Here is a 17,932-nt window from a genome sequence, read left to right on the forward strand (position 1 = left end):
TTCAACTCTTTGTATGTTTATAGTTTCTTTCTAATAAATGACTGGAGAAAAATGATCTTACACTAGTCCACAGAGAAAGTCTCAACAAAAGCCAAAGAAGCTCTTATCACAGAGACCATACTCTCTGATCATAATGCAATTAAGCTAGAAGTTAATTTTAAAAAGAAAGTCAGGGCTTCCCTAGTGGTGCAGTGGTTAAGAATCTGCCTGCCAATGCAGGTGACTCGGGTTTGAGCTCTGGTCCAGGAAAATCCCACATGCTGCAGAGCAACTAAGCCCGTGAGCCACAACTACTGAGCCTGCACTCTAGAGCCCGTGAGCCACAACTACTGAAGCCCGCACGCCTAGAGCCCGTGCTCCGCAACAAGAGAAGCCACCGCAATGAGAAGCCTGCGCACCGCAACTAAGAGTAGGCCCCGCTCACCACAACTAGAGAAAGCCTGCACACAGCAACAGAGACGCAACTCAGCCATTAATTAATTTTTTTAAAAAGTCAAAAAATATCCACACATTTGGAAATGTAAAAATAGAAATAAATCCACAAAACTTTTAGAACAAACATTAGGTCTTGAAACGCAAAACCAGAATGAAAATAATGGACAGATTTTACGTTAAAAAAGAAAAACTTCTGTATGATGAAAAGCTATATAATCATAGTTAAAAGACAAACTGGGGACCTTCCCTGGAATCCACCTGCCAACGCAAGGGTCACGGGTTCGATCCCTGGTCTGGGAAGATCTCACATGCCGCGGAGCAACTAAGCCCGTGCGCCGCAACTACTGAGCCTGCACTCTAGAGCCCGCGAGCCACAACTACTGAACCCGCATGCTGCAACTACTAAAGCCTAGGCACCTAGAGCCCGTGCTCTGCAACAAGAAAAGCCACTGCAGTGCTCACTTCGGCAGCACATATACTAAAATTGGAAAGATACAGAGAAGATTAGCGTGGCCCCTGCGCAAGAATGACACGCAAATTCGTGAAGCGTTCCATATTTTTAAGCAGCCGCATAGCACAGGGAGATCAGCTCAGTGCTTTGTGACCACCGAGAGGGGTGGGATAGGGAGGGTGGGAGGGAGATTCAAGAGGGAGGAGATATGGGGAAATATATATATGTATAGCTGATTCACTTTGTTATACAGCAGAAACTAACACAGCATTGTAAAGCAATTATACTCCAATAAAGATGTTAAAAAAAAAAAAAGCCACCTCAATGAGAAGGCTGCACACTGCAACAGAGAGTAGCCCCCGCTCACCGCAACTAGAGAAAGCCCGTGCACAGCAACAAAGGCCAAACGCACCCAAAAATAAATAAAAATTTAAAATAAATAAATAAATAAAAGACAAATTGGGAGAGAATATATACAACAAATATTACGAACCATGGGTTAGTATGACAAAGATCTCAATAAGAAAAACACATAAACAGAATGGAAAACAGAAGAAAAGTACAATCACAAAAGGAATATAAAACGGCCCCCAAATGGGAAGGTGTTTCAACTCTCTCCTCTGGATAATGATCCCAATGATAATTACGGGCAACATTTATTCAGTGCTGGGCACTATATTAAGCTCTTGACATGATTCTCTCTCTTAACTTCCCACATCAACCCAGTATGTAGGTAGGTATCACCATGGTCCCTACTTTACAGATTTGGAAACAGAAACCCAGGGCTTTACTGATCCAGGACAGTAAGTGGAAGAGCCAGCCAATAGGGGAGCAACCTGCTGCAAGAGCCCCCTCCATCGCCCCACTTCTCACACTGAGATGGGGTAGTGAGTTCACACAACTCACGCCATTATGAAGGACCCCAAACCAGCACAGTAACAGCCGGGAACTGGAAGTCTCTCATCCTGCCCCTTCTTTTCCTTAACCATCATGTTTACTTAATTTAAATATCTTACATACAGAATAACTACTACACAACGGCCATTTTTGGAATAACAGATAATTCCGGTTTTCATCAATACCCTCTAAGAAGGCCTCTAACTGACAAAACCACACTGTACTGCTTTGTTCTGTCTGCAGGTGGCAATAGTCACTGGCCCTAATTCATGTCTGGTGATTCCCACACTTTCCATGCCACTGACCCCACAGACACTCTGAAGTTCTGGAGGCACTGATTAATACTCCAGTGGGCCCTCTTCCACATATCTGTTCTCCTGCCGCCTCGATTTCTGTAATTTTTAGAAATAAGCCAAATTCACACCAACTTGAATGCAATTTTTGACTCTGATTTCCAATCCATCTTGAACTTAACGCTCCTCTCTCCAAATATACCTCCAAATCCATCTTGATGGATACCTGCTTCTTCATTTTCTTTCTTTTTACAGACTTTTCTTGTTGCCAACAACATGCAAATGTATTATCCACGGAGATTTCCCCCAGGTACCTGTTCTCTTCATTCCCATGACACCTCTGGCTCTCACCCAGCTGCCATGGCTCAGTTACCCTTCCCGCTCCGACGTGGGCCTCTCACAAAGACAGGCTGGGACACAGTCCACATCACAGTGGCCCTGAGGACAACTCTCTGACAGCCGGGCACGCTACAATGCAAGCCACTGACCTGGCCCTCCTTCTCCAACTTCGCACAATGATTCACCTTTTTAGATCATCTCTAAGTAACTGCTGGCTTTTTCCCTCTTCAATTCTCTCGTTCTTTTTTTTTTCAGAAATGGAAAATTTTATTCGAGCCAAATTGGAGGATTATAACCCGGGAAGAGCATCTCAGAAAGCTTTGAGAACTGTTCCCAAGATAAACTTTTTATTTTAGAATAGTTTTAGATTTACAGAAAAGTTGCAAAGATAGTACAGAGAGTTCCTTGAATAGCCCACACACCTGACTTTCCCCTGCATTACTATGGCACCTCTGCCATAACTAATAAATCGGTTCTGATACATCATTACTAACAAGCCCTACACTTTCAGATCTCATCAGTGTTTTCCCTAATGTCATTTTTCTGTTTCACAGGATCCAATTTAATCATCACATCTCCTTAGGTTCCTCTTGGCTTGTGTCAGTTTCTCAGACTTTCCTTGTTTTTAAAGATCTTGACAGTTTTGAGTAGTACTGGTTTGGTAATTTGTAAAACGTCCCTCCAATGAGAATTACCTGTTTTTCGCAAGTCTGGATCGGGTTTTTAAGTTTTGGGGAAGCAGACCACAGAGATGAAGTGCCATTCACAACAGATCACACCAAGGGCACACGTGCCATCAACCTAACTGTTGGTGTTGATGCTGACCTTGACCACCTGGCTGAGGTAGCGCCTGTCAGATGGCACCACCGTCAGGTTGCTTGCACACCCTTCCTTCCACACTGTATTCTTCAGACACATGTCACTAAGCAGAGCCCACACTATAGGGCGGGTTTTATGATCTGCCTCCTCGGGCTGTGTAAATTACTTAGGATTCTTCTATGTGGGAGATTTATCACTTCTCTATATATTCATTTATTCAATTATCTATATTCATATAGGCCGATGGATATTTATTTCATACTCTGGGCTACAACCCAAAACTAAGTCATTCGTTGTTGCCCAAATGCCCTACCTTTGGTCACTGGGACTCCAATTTGATGCTCTGACACAGCCCCACCACCTGCTTTTCTGAGCGCTTGCTCCTTTCCAGCTCTACAAGATGCTCTAGGCCCATATATCTCCCCCTGCCCCTCGGATCAGGAGTCCTGCTTCCTCTCATTGAAGAATGATATTAGAAACCAAGATCTAGGCACTGGGTACCATCAGAGATTTTTTCTTAAGCTGTGGTTTTAGTGATTTTTTTTTTTTTAATTTTATTTATTTATTTTTGGCTGTGTTGGGTCTTCGTTTCTTTTCGCGGGCTTTCTCTAGTTGTGGCGAGCGGGGGCCACTCTTCATCGCGGTGCGCGGGCCTCTCACTATCGCAGCCTCTCTTGTTGTGGAGCCCAAGCTCCAGACGCGCAGGCTCAGTAGTTGTGGCTCACGGGCCCTGTTGCTCCGCGGCATGTGGGATCTTCCCGGACCAGGGCTCGAACCCGTGTCCCCTGCATCGTCAGGCAGATTCTCAACCACTGCGCCACCAGGGAAGCCCCGGTTTTAGTGATTTTATAACATAGAAAATAAACCAACATTTCTGTTTCCTTGTTCATTTAAATAACACAAATGTTCACTCAGAACTGAAAATCTACACGTCCCAACCAACTTATCCTCCTTCCCTCCAAACACGAAATTGTTTCTGTGACTGACATGCCCACTGGCCCGGGACAGAAAACCGAGAATCCCCAGATGCCTCCTTGGCCTCCTTCACCCCAATCCAACCAGGCAGCCAGTCCGCAGACCCTGACTCTGGTAAACTCCCACCTCCACTGCTCCTGCTATGGAGTCCACGTCAGAGACTCATTCTTCCTCCAGGAGAAAGGAAAGATGCAACAGTTTCTGGGTTCCCTACTTCCATTTTTAACTTTCTTTAATACCATTCCAATTTGGGAATATGGAATTCTCCATCACAAAGCTCCTCCTGTCACGGACCTGGTTCACCGAGTCATCACGACCTAATCGTCTGGAGGCCGTGTCAACGCCTGGAGCTGTTTACAACACACATCGCCGCCCGCCCCAACGGGCAAGGTGTTCTACCCGCAGTAAACTGACGTCCACGTTTCTGTGTCCTGGCAAATGCTGCGCTCTCTCCCGGGACTGCCTGGTTCCGGAGCAGCAGCCTCTGCCTGCCCACGTTCCTTCTCCACCACTCAGGCTAGACAGCATCTCCCATCAGACCTCAGACATGGAGTACCACCCCACACACACCCTCTAGAAGCTTCTACTTCAGTTCCTACTATATTATTTTACAACTCTGCTTACTGTCTGAGAGTCTCCCTTCCAGCTGTAAGCTTCCTGAGGGTGAAAACTTTGGATTAGCCACTTCTGCATCTCTAGCACTTAGCTGCCAAGGACTCAGCAGATGCTCAATAATCTTTGTTAAATGAACGAATAAACAAAGAAACAAACGGATATTTTTCAAAAACCTCCATTTGAAATGAGAACAAACCTAGCATGTACCTGAGACAAGACCTTCAATGGTTCCTCTGATTCTGGTCATTTGTATTTTAAGCAGTAGGAAGAGTCTTTCAGGCTGAGGAATGTGGCAATTTTAAACAAAAACCTAAACCACAGTGAATGTTAGTTTTTTTGGGGGGTTTTTTTTTTAAATGTTATTAATGATATTGTTGCTTCTACGCTGTCAACTGAAGGGCAGGGAATATTCTACTTAAAATCATTCTGCCTACTAAGATATCCCAATTGATCTCTAAAAGTTTTCATTCAACTCTAACAACTCCGTGTTTTATCCTTATTCAATCTGTTAAGAGGCACAACACTATGTGATGGATGTGTCCATAAACACACAACCACAAATATTTAGTGAGTGCCTTGTACGCTGCACACAGTCACGAAACTTACATTATGCTAATACAGTAGGTCCAGAAATCAAGGGATGAATCCGCGCCGCAAAGAGACAGGCTGCCCGGGGCGCTACCTCACTTGTCACAATTAGGACAAAGGAGGCTTGTGTGATTGCAAAATAACTATCACGTCTACCACCAGTTATTAGTGCAAATGGTCGGACCTGCTCCATAACTAATTCCCCCAAATATTTACTTCTACTTTTATTTTCAAATGACCATACCTCCCCTGTAAAATCTTGTTTTCAAAATGGTGGGATATTATACTTTCACAGTGTGATAGCAGTTGGGCTGACCTGGAAAGTCAAATAAAATCCAAAGCCATGTCAAGTCTCTATTAACGCAGGATACTTATGGACAACCTTTTACTTCACTGTAGTAACACCTTCCAAATAGCACAAGAATTTCAGTAATAATATGGCCAGGAAAAGTGCTGGCAAAAAGTTGCACCATTGCTAATGAAAATAAAACTGGAAATAACAAATATCAGTGATTTTTTTGCTGAATTAAATATCAACAGATAAAGTGCAGAACTTTCAGCCTCCCAAGACATAAGCCCCACTCTGTCTTATATGCATTTTAAATACTCTAACGTAACAGTCTAACGACTGTTAACTTCACTATTGGAAAAATATTCAGTTATCCTAAATTTTCTGATACATGAGCAACAAATAACTCCCATCTTTCCACTTTTTTTTAACTAAGGGAAAAAAAAACCCTAATAAACTTATAAAGAGAATAATAACAATTTCATAGTTCAATATAAATTAGAAGTGAAACTCCATCCCAATATGGTTAAATCTACAGAGACAGAAGAGTTTATTATTTATGTGTTAACATGCCAAAGAATATTAACCTTAAGACATTTATCAACAAATTTAAATGTTTGCTAACACAATTAACGTCACCAAGAATTCATTTCTTAATAAAACTTTCCTCTTCTGGATATAAAAGTTTTAGAAACAGTAGTGTTTCAGATTTAATGTTAAGTTTTAAGTAAAGATAAACCAGTAAAATCTACAGTTTGAAAAGTGACTTAGCTCTGAATGCTTGCAGGCAGCGCCTGGACGTGCCGCACTTACTCTAATACTTCATAGTTAGACTTCTTCTCCAGGGCGTTGCCCCGCATCTCCCAGTACGACCGCCTAAAAGCAGAGAAGATACACACTCATAGATTGGTATTGGGAATGTCTGCGATGTTAAATGATTAAAAACCGTGAAAGGGGGCTATCTAACTACTAAGCGGCTAAGCCACAAACATTCTGATAAACAATGAATAAAGAACCAATTTGATTCGCAGCATTTTTCCTACGTCCTAATGCAGCATAAATCAGTTAACACAGACCGTATCTCTATTGAACAATCTCATGTTCCCTTTTGATGTGAAGCAGGTCTGGCTCTTTGCAAAATGAGAAACCAGATTCCAGCTGTAAAAAAGATCAGCTACATTCGCTACTTGTACTTGGCCTTTCCTCAAGGGACAGTGCCAGGAACCCCAGGCTGCCCCTGTGGCCGGTGCACACCCCACCTGCTCCCGGGAAGACCCACAGTTACTAAGGAAACAGTAAGGGACCTGAAGCAGAATCATCGCAGTGGGCTAGTCCAGGTAACAGGCGCCAGGTTTGGCAGAGAAGTGCTGCCTATCTCGCTGAGTGTTCACAGTCTGAATTTTACCTCTTATTCCAAGTTACATGTTCAAGCAATTTCAGGTCTTACTGGAACCAAGTCCTTTCTCTGCAAAATCTGCCCCAAGTGGGTGGGATTCTCTGCGTGTACACAGTTATCTCACAAAGGGACAAGGTCTAGCTGGAGCTGCTTTGGAACACACAGATATTACAAATCATCTGAAGTGATTTCCCAGGAGAATGCGTAATCAACAAGACTGTTTCAAACTCGTCTGTAATAACATGAATACCGGTTTTGCTTTTTAAATTTGTTTGACTTTTTCTTGGCCTACTTAAAATCGAAAGTACTAGATTTTGACAAAAAATTTTAAAGGGCCCAAAAAGGATCACTTAATTTGTTCTCCTGTTTTCTATTTATGTGGGGAAGGAGTTTGGGAGGGGCAGCTGGACGGGTGACTACTTTGTCAAGTTTTTCCTTCAAAGTTCAAAAATCAGTGACCTCAAACAGGGGAGAGGAGGAGAAGGATAAACGTAACATGGAGAGGCCAGAGTGGGAGGGGAACCCAGAGAGGCACGCATGCCATTCACGTAGGGCCTAATGCTTCTGGACCCCTCTTTCAAGTAATACATCACAGCATTGTCTGTGGGAAGGAAAGAGCGCCAAGTTTGTTTCCCAAGCAAAACCTGTAAAGGCCAGGAACGGGAAGAGACCAGTGAGAGATGGCTTTTTTTTTTTTTTACTGGGATATATAATTAAGGTTGAAAACAAATTTTAATGAAGAGTTGAGAGTTATACTTAATGATCTTTGGGTCTTTGTAGGAACCGTTATTTGATAGCCTTATATAATATAAAAAACAGTGATCTCTCGGGAAAATTATCACTAACTGTTTTGAGTACACATAATCAAATTTTAGCTAATTTAACCAACACATCTTAAACTAGCAGCCTGGGGTAAATTTTTTTTTTTTTTTTGGCTGCGTTGGGTCTTCGTTGTTGCCCGCGGGCTTTCTCTAGTTGCAGCGAGCGGGGGTTACTCTTTGTTGCGGTGTGCGGGCTTCTCACTGCGGTGGCTTCTCTTGTGGAGCATGGGCTCTAGGCGTGCGGGCTTCAGTAGTTGTGGCTCACGGGCTCTAGAACGCAGGCTCAGCAGTTGTGGCACACGGGCTTAGTTGCTCCCTGGCATGTGGGATCTTCCCAGACCAGGGCTCGAACCCGTGTCCCCTGCACTGGCAGGCGGATTCTGAACCACTGTGCCACCAGGGAAGCCCCAAGCCGGGGTAAATTTTAATTAAAATTATACCTGACAAAGGTAAAATATTTCTTTCACTCCAAGTTTTAAATGGTGGCACAGACTATATGACAAATGGTGACAAATGTTATCAGAAGTAAGAAACACATTCTCAGTTTCCCATCCCCCATAATGGCAGCCATTAGACATCAATGGCTATTTATGTTCAGATTTACTGTTCGGATGCTGCCCGTCTGAGTACTCAGCATCCAGCTTGGCTAGTGGCTGGCACATGGGATCTCACCGATACTGAACATTTCCTTCATCAAAGAAGGTTCCCCTGGGGAGCTCAGCCTTAGACTTGCTTACATGCTTGCACTCTGTAAGTCATTCAACTCTAAATGTAATATTTTTAAAGATTCTACAATTAGCAATGTCAACATAATTCAGAGTGTCATCAAATTTTACTCATTTTATTCAGTATTTTATTGATAATCTTTATCAGGAAAGAGAAATACCTAGAAAACATAACAGAAAACACTGTTGAATGAAGACCTCAATGTCTAGTTACCGCCTTACCGTATTTCTAGACAACCCAACTTCAAAGCAATGTCCTGGTCCACTTGATCAGCGATCTCCAACATATAATCGCTCTTCACCTACAATAAAAAGGAATGGGTAAAATAATGTTGCTGTAAGAGGATATGTTTTAAACTTAGTCATTAAGTATATGTTTACTGGGTGCCATTTACATGCTTTATACACACTGTGTCAATAATCACACTAGATGCCGGATATAAAATGAGTAATACCGAAGAATAGTTAAAGAGTCAAACAGTCTTCCTTTGTGAAGAACACATATGATCTATGAGCACTTAAGCATCATCTGGATCCCAATAACGTCAAGCTGCTTTCTATCTACCCTCCATGCTGTCAAAGGAAAAACAAGACGGGAGAGCTCCATTTCCAGGCAAATTTGCGGTGGCTGTATTTTCTGAACTCAAACTACAGTCCCAGCACCATTTTTTGGACCTCAATGCAAAGGCAAAGAAAACTAACGTTATTTCAAAATCCATTTAATCCTGCAACTGGTGTGATTCCACCTAACCATCGACTATAAGTGATTCATCTGCAAAGTGCCAACATGCTTGAAGTGTGATATAGAGAAGGATCTAACAAATTGTACAAAGGCCTTCCAACCAATGACTGCGAGGGACTGATATCAGTATCTGAGAGCACTCATCAGTGTGAAGATGTTTTCAAAGATGAAATATGTAAAATCTCCAGCTTTGCATCAAGAGATCAAGATCTGCAATTGATTTTGATGACAAGGAGCATTCATTCTGAACTTCGATTAAGTGAAATGTCACTCCTCCCCCAAAAAGGAACTTCTGTTCCTCTCATTAGTAGATCTTTATTACAAAAAAACCGCACTCAATTATTATATTATGAATTTCACCAATACAAAACTCCGTGGAAATCTGTCTTGTCTCTTGTCATATAAGTATTTCATAATACCCTTCCCTCCATTTGGCCTCTTGGTCCTCAACCCTAAAATATTTACTCTCTGGTCCTTCACAAAAAAAGGATGTTGACCTCTGCCCTAGGAAAAACTCCACAGATCCTGCTCTATTGCTACCTAGCCTGTCAGTTGGCGAGTTCAAAAGATTTCTAGTCCCAAGTTAACTACTTGGCCAACCTTATAGTGATAGTTCATAACCTTCCCTTGAAAAGACCCCCAAACCTCCCAACCTCCTTCTTCCCGTTATTTTAATTCCCTGGCAAGACCAGCAAATACTGAAACCAGCCACCCACCTCCTTCTCCACGCTTACTGCTGAGCAACTGGAGAAACTCTGCTCTGTGCTTCGCTTTACGTTCACGAAGACAAGGCTCAAACGATCGCCTGAGGCTGCTTGGAAATGCGGCAACGCCTGCCTAGGAAGCTTGGCAACACACTGATTCACACTTCCTCCAGTCAACCAGCCACATCGCTTTCTTACAGAGAAAATAAAAGTCTTCAGTCGGGGATGCCCTCTTTAACGTATCAGAACCTATAACCTGAGGGGCATGTGTGCTCACCTACTCACTCCTCTCAGGATGGAGGCGATGCCCGCTCCGCCAGCAGTGATCTATTTCTGACCTAAATAAACGCCATTTCCTCTGAAACCTCTGCTCTATTTTCTGCATTAGCACCTCTACCCAGGTGGTCCATAAACACTGACTGACTGAAGACTGAGCAAATGAATGAAAGAATAAAGCCATCAAACTACGGTTTGGATACCTCTGTGTGTAAATGTTATTATTTTCCATAAGAGTTACAAGCAATAGTAATTTCTATTCCTTAAATATAGCAGGCATTTAAGACTGATTCAATAGAACTGAATTATTCAACCCACGAAATTAAGTAAACAGCTTTGATTCTAGAATCACTGTGTTTACACTTCAATTGGCTCTTTCTCCTCTATAGCAAAAAATAAATCCAAATTTTAAAACTAACTTTTTTGCATCATAAGTAGGTTTATTACTAAACACAAAAATGGACAGATGAATCAAGACTGTATTTATGTGAGTTAGAGAAACAGCACAGTTGTTCTGACTGAAGCATTCGGTGGATCTTAGCTTATGGTTTGGTGCAGACTTTGAAGCAACCAGAGCAGAACAGCAATTACATGTTGAGGAAAATGCATTATTTATTACAAAACTATCTTAAGATTAGTTACTATAATCTTTAAACACTATTCAAAGGTGGAAAAATGTAATCACATGCTTTATTCAGTCATCAAAACCAAATTCATGTTAGTTGGAAAAATGAAAAAAAAGAGAAAATTAACAACGATCTTTACGGAAAATCCCTTTATTTATGAACATGACTTAAAAGTTCTGAGAGTTGTTTTTTCTTACAGTAACAATCTACTACTCTTGACTCAGAGCTGTATGACTACGGCCTGAGGCCCATTCACTGCGTGCAGTGATCCATGTTTTCTGCCAAGTGTGTTGATCCACCATGGAACCAGCCATCTCAGCAGACCCTCCCCTCCTCCTTGCCCCACCCTGTGGCAGCTGCCCTCTGTGAGGACAGAGAGCAACCCCCCTGCAAGGTCCCTGTCACCCAGGCTCCAGAGGGGCTGTTCTCTGAACCACTGTGCACATCACGTCCTGATGTTGGGCTCATGCAATTTTCTTCAAAATGTAGGGTTTTTAACACTCAGTGTTCATTTCTTTATAAAACACTTCTAACTTTCATGCTTTCGTTTGTGAAATAAATGCAATTTACTGACCATTTAAGTGTGCGTATGTCTAGCTATATAGTTGCTTACAGTACATATACTCACATTGCCATGTCAGACAGATTTATACACAACTCTCATTTAATATTCACAGCATCACTGTGAGTTGGACCCTACTATATAATCCCCAATGAGGAGCCTTAGAAAGAATCTAAAAAGAAGGAAGATGATAGCAGGAACTACTTATTATTCCAGGGGTTAGGTATTATGCTGTTTTAGATACATTATTTATAGTCTGTTCAATAACTCTTCAAGATGGGCCTTAGTCCTATTTTATACATAAAAAACAGAAAGCTTAATTACTCAAAATTAATGTACTCAAGGTCACACAGCAAGCGTTAAAGTTAAAACTCAAAAACCCATCCACTGACCCCCATAACTCAAGCTTCAGTGTGTTCCTATACCTTCTTGTGAACTCTCAGAAAGTGTAGGCATTCTCCACTAGAAGGAAGATTAATGACCAGTAAGGACCACAGCTCATAACCCTGGTAGCCCCAGGGTCTAACATGATGGCTTCACGTGCATGTCTTAGTTTGTTTTACCACTGTCATTGTGTTATATTCTTTTTTATACCATGGATTACTACTGTTTATTAACTCCAAATCCAGCAAATTTCCAAGAGTCTTTCAAGCAAAGATCTCTGAATGTTGTTCTTTGTTTTATTAAATTAATTTGTTTCCATATGGATGTCAGTTTCCTGCTTAAAAAACAGGATGTATCTGGACTTCCTTCTGTGGGCAAGTAGTATATTTACATTCATGAGTTTTTTCACCTTATTCTGCAACAGAACTAAAGCACAGGTTTTAATATAAAAACCACTCACATCTCTAATAAAAGTACTAATCCTAACTTGCTCCATAATTTACCCCATATGCCAAGTCAATGCTTTGGCTGCCACATGAGATCTTTTGCCTTGCTTTGGTCTCTTCTGAATATTCTGTCGGCTACACGGATTTATCAAATAGACCTGAAAGCCCTCGATAGTGTGTGTAAAGAAAATGGGGCTGAGGGCAGACAAATGTGTATATAACCATCTACATCATACACCACCTGAGTGATCCGAGGCAGTCGGCCAAGTTGGCTCAACTGTCAGGCACTCCTCCCTGAGTTCCGTGAGAGCAAAGAGTGGAGTGTTTGTATGCAGAAGGGACCCAATGGCAGTTCTCAATTAAAACAAACTCCTTGGGCTTCCCTGGTGGCGCAGTGGTTGAGAGTCCGCCTGCAGATGCAGAGGACACGGGTTCGTGCCCCGGTCCGGGAACATCCCACGTGCCGCGGAGCGGCTGGGCCCGTGAGCCATGGCCGCTGAGCCTGCGCTCCGCAACAGGAGAGGCCACAACAGTGAGAGGCCCGTGTACCGCAAAAAAAAAAAAAAAGGAGATGACCAAAGCTAGAAAACCAGTACGACAATAAGTGTCTCCATTGTTTCTTTTTTCTTGTCCATATATAATGGAAAAGCAACCACAAATACTAGAGGTACCTGAATGATCGTATCAGTTTTGAAGAAGATCTATGCTGAGTGCACGCGCACACACAAGCCAACGGGATTTCTCAAATTCCAAAGGTATACCGTTCCTTTGTTTCTTGGATTTTTTTGACATCTTCTAATAAATCTCATCCAAATTTTTGAACATCAGGGCATTAGCATTAAAACTCAACCATCACTAATAAGTCACTTGAGAGAATCAATTAGGCACCTAAAACCCATGTCTTACTGTGTTGTGGACACAATGGTGAAGGCAGACTTTACGTCTGCCCTCACTGAACGGCACACTCTATTAGTGGGGGCAACACATAATAACAGGGAAATACAACGTGCACACAACAGACCCGTGACTGCCAGGGGTTAGGAGAGGGCAGGCTGTGACCAAGCAGCACCAGGGAGCGTCTCCGTGTTGGTGAGACACTTCTGTGTCTTCATTACAGTGGCAGTCACGTGCATCTGTACCTACGATGAAACTGCACAGAACTGCACACACAATCACAGGAGTGCACGTGAGAACTGGTGAAATCTGAACATGATCTGTAGTCTACCTAGTAGTATTGTGTCAATGTCAATTTCTCTATTTTTGTATTGTACTATATCATGATTGTAATGGAAACTGCTCAACTATACACATCTGTCAGAACTCACTGAGCTGTACACTGAAGTTAGTGCTTTTTTTTTTTTTTGCGGTACGCGGGCCTCTCACCGCTGTGGCCTCTCCCGTTGCGGAGCACAGGCTCTGGACGCGCAGGCTCAGCGGCCATGGCCCACGGGCCCAGCCGCTCTGCGGCATGTGGGATCTTCCCGGACCGGGGCACGAACCCGTGTCCTCTGCATCGGCAGGCGGACTCTCAACCACTGTGCCACCAGGGAAGCCCTAGTGATTCTTATTGCATGTAAAATTACACCTCAGTAAAACTGATTTTAAAATATTTTTAAAAATCGGATGTTAAATGAGAAATGTACAGGTGTCATGGAAGGCTTTACATAGAAAACACCGCTTAAAATTAAGAGTTAATCACAGACATAGAAAACAATCTTATGGTTACCAAAGGGGAAAGGGAGGGGGGAGGCATAAATTAGGAGTTTGGGATTAGCAGATACAAACTACTACATACAAAATAAACAACAAAGTCCTACTGTATAACACAAGAAACTATATTCAATATCTTGTAACAAACCACAATGGAAAAGAATATGAAAAAGAATATATATATATATATATATATGTAACTGAATCACGGTGCTGTACAGCAGAAACTAACCCAACACTGTAAATCAACTATACTTCAATTTTTTTAAAAGAGTTACTGAATGAATAGAAATGATCTAAGTCCAGGAAAGGAAAGAGGAGTCATGCAGAAAAGTGTTAACTCAGCAGGCCTGGGTTGCTCAAACCCTACACATTCCCAAGATTATGACTGGCTCTTGGCCTCCTGGAACCTGAACTCCTGAAATGTTCTGATAAGAGTGCCTTTGCCCACCTGAAGCCTCGGGCCACACCATCCCAGTCTGACTTGGAGAATCTGTATGTACAATGTGATTATGACAAACACCTGCTTCCTTCCTGGGGCCTGGAGCCTGACTACCTGAGGTCACACAGGTGTTGTACGCCCAGGAGATGGAGCCTGATAAAATCCTTCAACGCCCAAGCTCAGCAGGGTCCCAGGCTGGCAAACCTCTGCACCTGTTGTCACACATCACATGCTGAGCCATGGGACTCCCCTGGGAGGGACCCGGGGAAGCTTCCACTTAATTTCCTCTGGACCTCACCCCGCAGACCCCTTCCCTTTGCTGCCTTTCCTCTGTATCCTTTTGCTATAATAAACGAAAACCAGAACTGTAACAACCTCTGAGCCCTGTAAATCCTTCTGATGAATGGCTGAACTTGAGGGTGGTGCTGGGGATCCTGAGACGGCAGGATTTCTACCAAAGAAAGAATCTGTCCAAGGCCCTGAGGTAGACTAAAGGCAAACTGCAAATAGCAGCAGGGAAGAGTGACCGTGAGAGACTGACCATTTCTGCCTCCCATTTCTAAAGTCTTTTACAGAGAAGGATGAACAAAAAACTATGGGTTGAACAGTATAAATATGACAGAGTTTACCTAAGTCCTCAATAACCATACAACTTTTTGAATCACCGAAACCATACAGGAGTGGAAAAGGAGGAAAAAAAGTACATTATTAAATCTATTAAAGAAGTACAGAAAATGTATCTTCTAATGAATCAGACTTAGACTTATATTTAATTCTAACTTCTTTCTGGAAAAGGACAGCTAATAATTCTCACATTGAAAATGTCAGGTTTTAAACTAAACTTTCCCACTTGGAGCTTCCATTTCAAAATGTTTTAACTGACAGAAAGCTTTATGGCCAAGAAACTACAGTTAAAGAAATCATTTCTGATAATATAATTATCTAAATAAAAACATGTAAAAATAAAAAACTGGAGTAAAATAACAGAAAGATTGACCAACAAAAGATAAGTGTGCCCTGACCCCTCACACATCTCTGCGGTTTAGGTTCCAAACCATAAAGTTAGGGTGCTGGACTCAATGTCTTCTTCAGCTTCCCACTGGAACTTTTTTTGTCAAATAAACCACGAATTATGTTACAGTTATGGTTTTTTAAGAGCAGACCGATGGATATACTCATTTTAAACCTTAATATATTTGTAGGAGAAAACAATGACAACCTCATGTCTGACACAGGCATCTCAGGGGCTGAAAATGTCAGTGGTACCAAATGGGTCCTACAGAAGTTCAGCATCATCGATGCACATTTAGTTAATACGACAACTTCTTGACTAAACATGGACAGAGCCCTTCAAACTAACGGCCACTACTACTTGTGAAAGGTTGCCAATCAAATACACCTTTAACAAATCCGAGAGATAAACAAGAATAAAATGTTATATGGCAAAGGCAAAATTCAACTTCAAGGCAAAACACGCTTTTCTTGCTTTACAATAAGCCATTAGCTTTGGCATCAAAAATTATTTTTTTAGACACCTGCTCTACAGTGAACAGGGTTGTAACAAGATTCTAGTTTATTTTTAGAGTGTGCTGATTAATATCTTTCAGAATATTCTGAAATGGGTCAAAAACATTTAGTGAGTCATTTGTGGCATGTCACACTGGTAGTCACATTGAGGACATCTTTGAATGAAACTATGTGCATCCACAGAACCATCTCCCACCAGGAACCCAACGCTCAATACACCCACTGACGTGTTGTTTTCCTCATGACTCCATCCAAACAAGGGGCATGATGAGTAGTGGGCATGGGTGAAATTTCAAAGTAAGGAATAATGAAATTAAGGTAGTTTATTATAAGTTTTCTTTCTCTTTCATGGGATGGAACTAGTACAGAGGAAATCTAAACATAATTCTTTTGCTTCTATCCTGATGAGAGAACCAAAGTAATAAAAATACTGATTCTTCTAAAACAGAAACAACAGATAACACTCAGGAGTATGCACTATTGCCCAGCGTAGACCCTCAAGAACCCCGCACATGAAGTTCAACAAAACGCTAGGCTCATAACAAACATGCAAGAAAACAAGCCGCTGTGAATAAGAGTCAGTGGGTCACCACCAACAGTTGTAAAGCCCACGGACTCCAGATGTTACAATTTGGATTCAGAATAGAGACATCAACCCCATCGGAAATGATAGATAAAAAAAAAAAAAGGAGGGGACAGAAAAATTAGTTAACAATAAGGGCCACAAAAGATGGCCTGGCAGACTGAAGAACGGGGGGTGGGGGGAGAGATAAAACTTGAAAAATAAATAAAAATCCAACAAATGCACTAGACATCAAATTGGCCACAGCTGAGGAGGGTTGGTGATCTGAAAGATTTATGTGAATCCAGATCTCAGGGAGACAGGAGTTGAGAACAAAAAAGAGGCGTCAACAGATACAGTCTGAGAAGTTCTGATGGAGATCTCAACTGAAATCTCAGGAGGAATAACTAAGAAGGAAGAAAAGGCAGTATCTGAGCAGACGCCAACGAAGACGTCTCCAGCACCGATTAAAATGACAGGAACCCAGAGGTCCTGGCCACACAACACAGACCAAGCAGGAAAAATAAGTGGGAATCCCACCTAGTTTGTAATAAAACTGCAAAACACTGAGGACAAGTAAGGATCTTAAAGCCACCCAGAGAGAGGAGACAGATGAATAGACTACGACAGCTATTTCTCAACGGCAGCCACAGGGATCATACACAGCAGAGAACACCACAGAAGTTCTGAAGGAGAACGACTCCCATGTGGTTCTGAACCAGAACCGCAGTTCTCCCAGCAACCCCATCCTTCAAGCAGGAAGAGAGAATAGAGACGCAGGAGCCGCGAACAGCACAATGAACAATCTCAAACTGATGGCTATCTACCGAGCTCACTGCACAGCCAGAGGAGACATGTTCACTCAAGCAAAGCTGAACCCCTGGCAAAATCTCAACATGCAAGACGATGAAACAAGTCCAAAGAGTCTGAACAACGAGTTCAAATGAACCACAGTCTCTAATCACAGTGCAAATTAGTGTGGAAATGAACCAAAAGGGATAAAATTTTAAAGCCCTATGTGATCACTTCCATTTCTACCAACATAGTGGACCCAATGTCCTGGCTACAGTGCTCATTGAAAACAACTAAAAATGCTGAATAAAATATTTTTTAAAGTCTTCTGAAAAGCTTCTATGAGCTGAATAACAAACAAAACCAAACCAAAAAACCTACTCAGACTAATGATGGAATGCAGAGGGCTCAGAGGAGAGCTAGAGTCAGCTTCTATCCTAAGGCCAGAATTGAGATGTGCACACATGTGCTGTAAAATGTGACGACCAGCAAACAAAAGTAAGAGAACGATAAATA

At 42.1% G+C, this 17,932-nt stretch overlaps 1 protein-coding gene and 1 non-coding gene across 6 annotated transcripts in view; one reads left to right on the top strand and one right to left on the bottom strand.

Annotated features, from left to right (window-relative positions):
- PTK2 (protein tyrosine kinase 2) overlaps nt 1–17,932 on the bottom strand; it is a 225,270-nt gene that overhangs the window by 129,310 nt on the left and 78,028 nt on the right. For all 5 annotated transcript variants that reach the window (XM_024741050.1, XM_024741051.1, XM_024741048.1 and 2 more), the window contains 2 exons: nt 8,866–8,945; nt 6,515–6,577 (listed from right to left, as the gene is read on the bottom strand). In XM_024741050.1, coding sequence (XP_024596818.1) covers nt 6,515–6,577; nt 8,866–8,945 — 143 coding nt within the window. The remainder of the gene's footprint in view (nt 1–6,514; nt 6,578–8,865; nt 8,946–17,932) is intronic.
- LOC112397218 (U6 spliceosomal RNA) lies at nt 890–996 on the top strand. Its single transcript, XR_003002763.1, has one exon. It is a non-coding gene; the product is annotated as a U6 spliceosomal RNA (small nuclear RNA).

The sequence above is a fragment of the Neophocaena asiaeorientalis genome, unplaced genomic scaffold (genome assembly GCF_003031525.2).
Source record: "Neophocaena asiaeorientalis asiaeorientalis breed wild unplaced genomic scaffold, Neophocaena_asiaeorientalis_V1.1 scaffold177, whole genome shotgun sequence".
Classification (NCBI taxonomy): domain Eukaryota; kingdom Metazoa; phylum Chordata; class Mammalia; order Artiodactyla; family Phocoenidae; genus Neophocaena; species Neophocaena asiaeorientalis.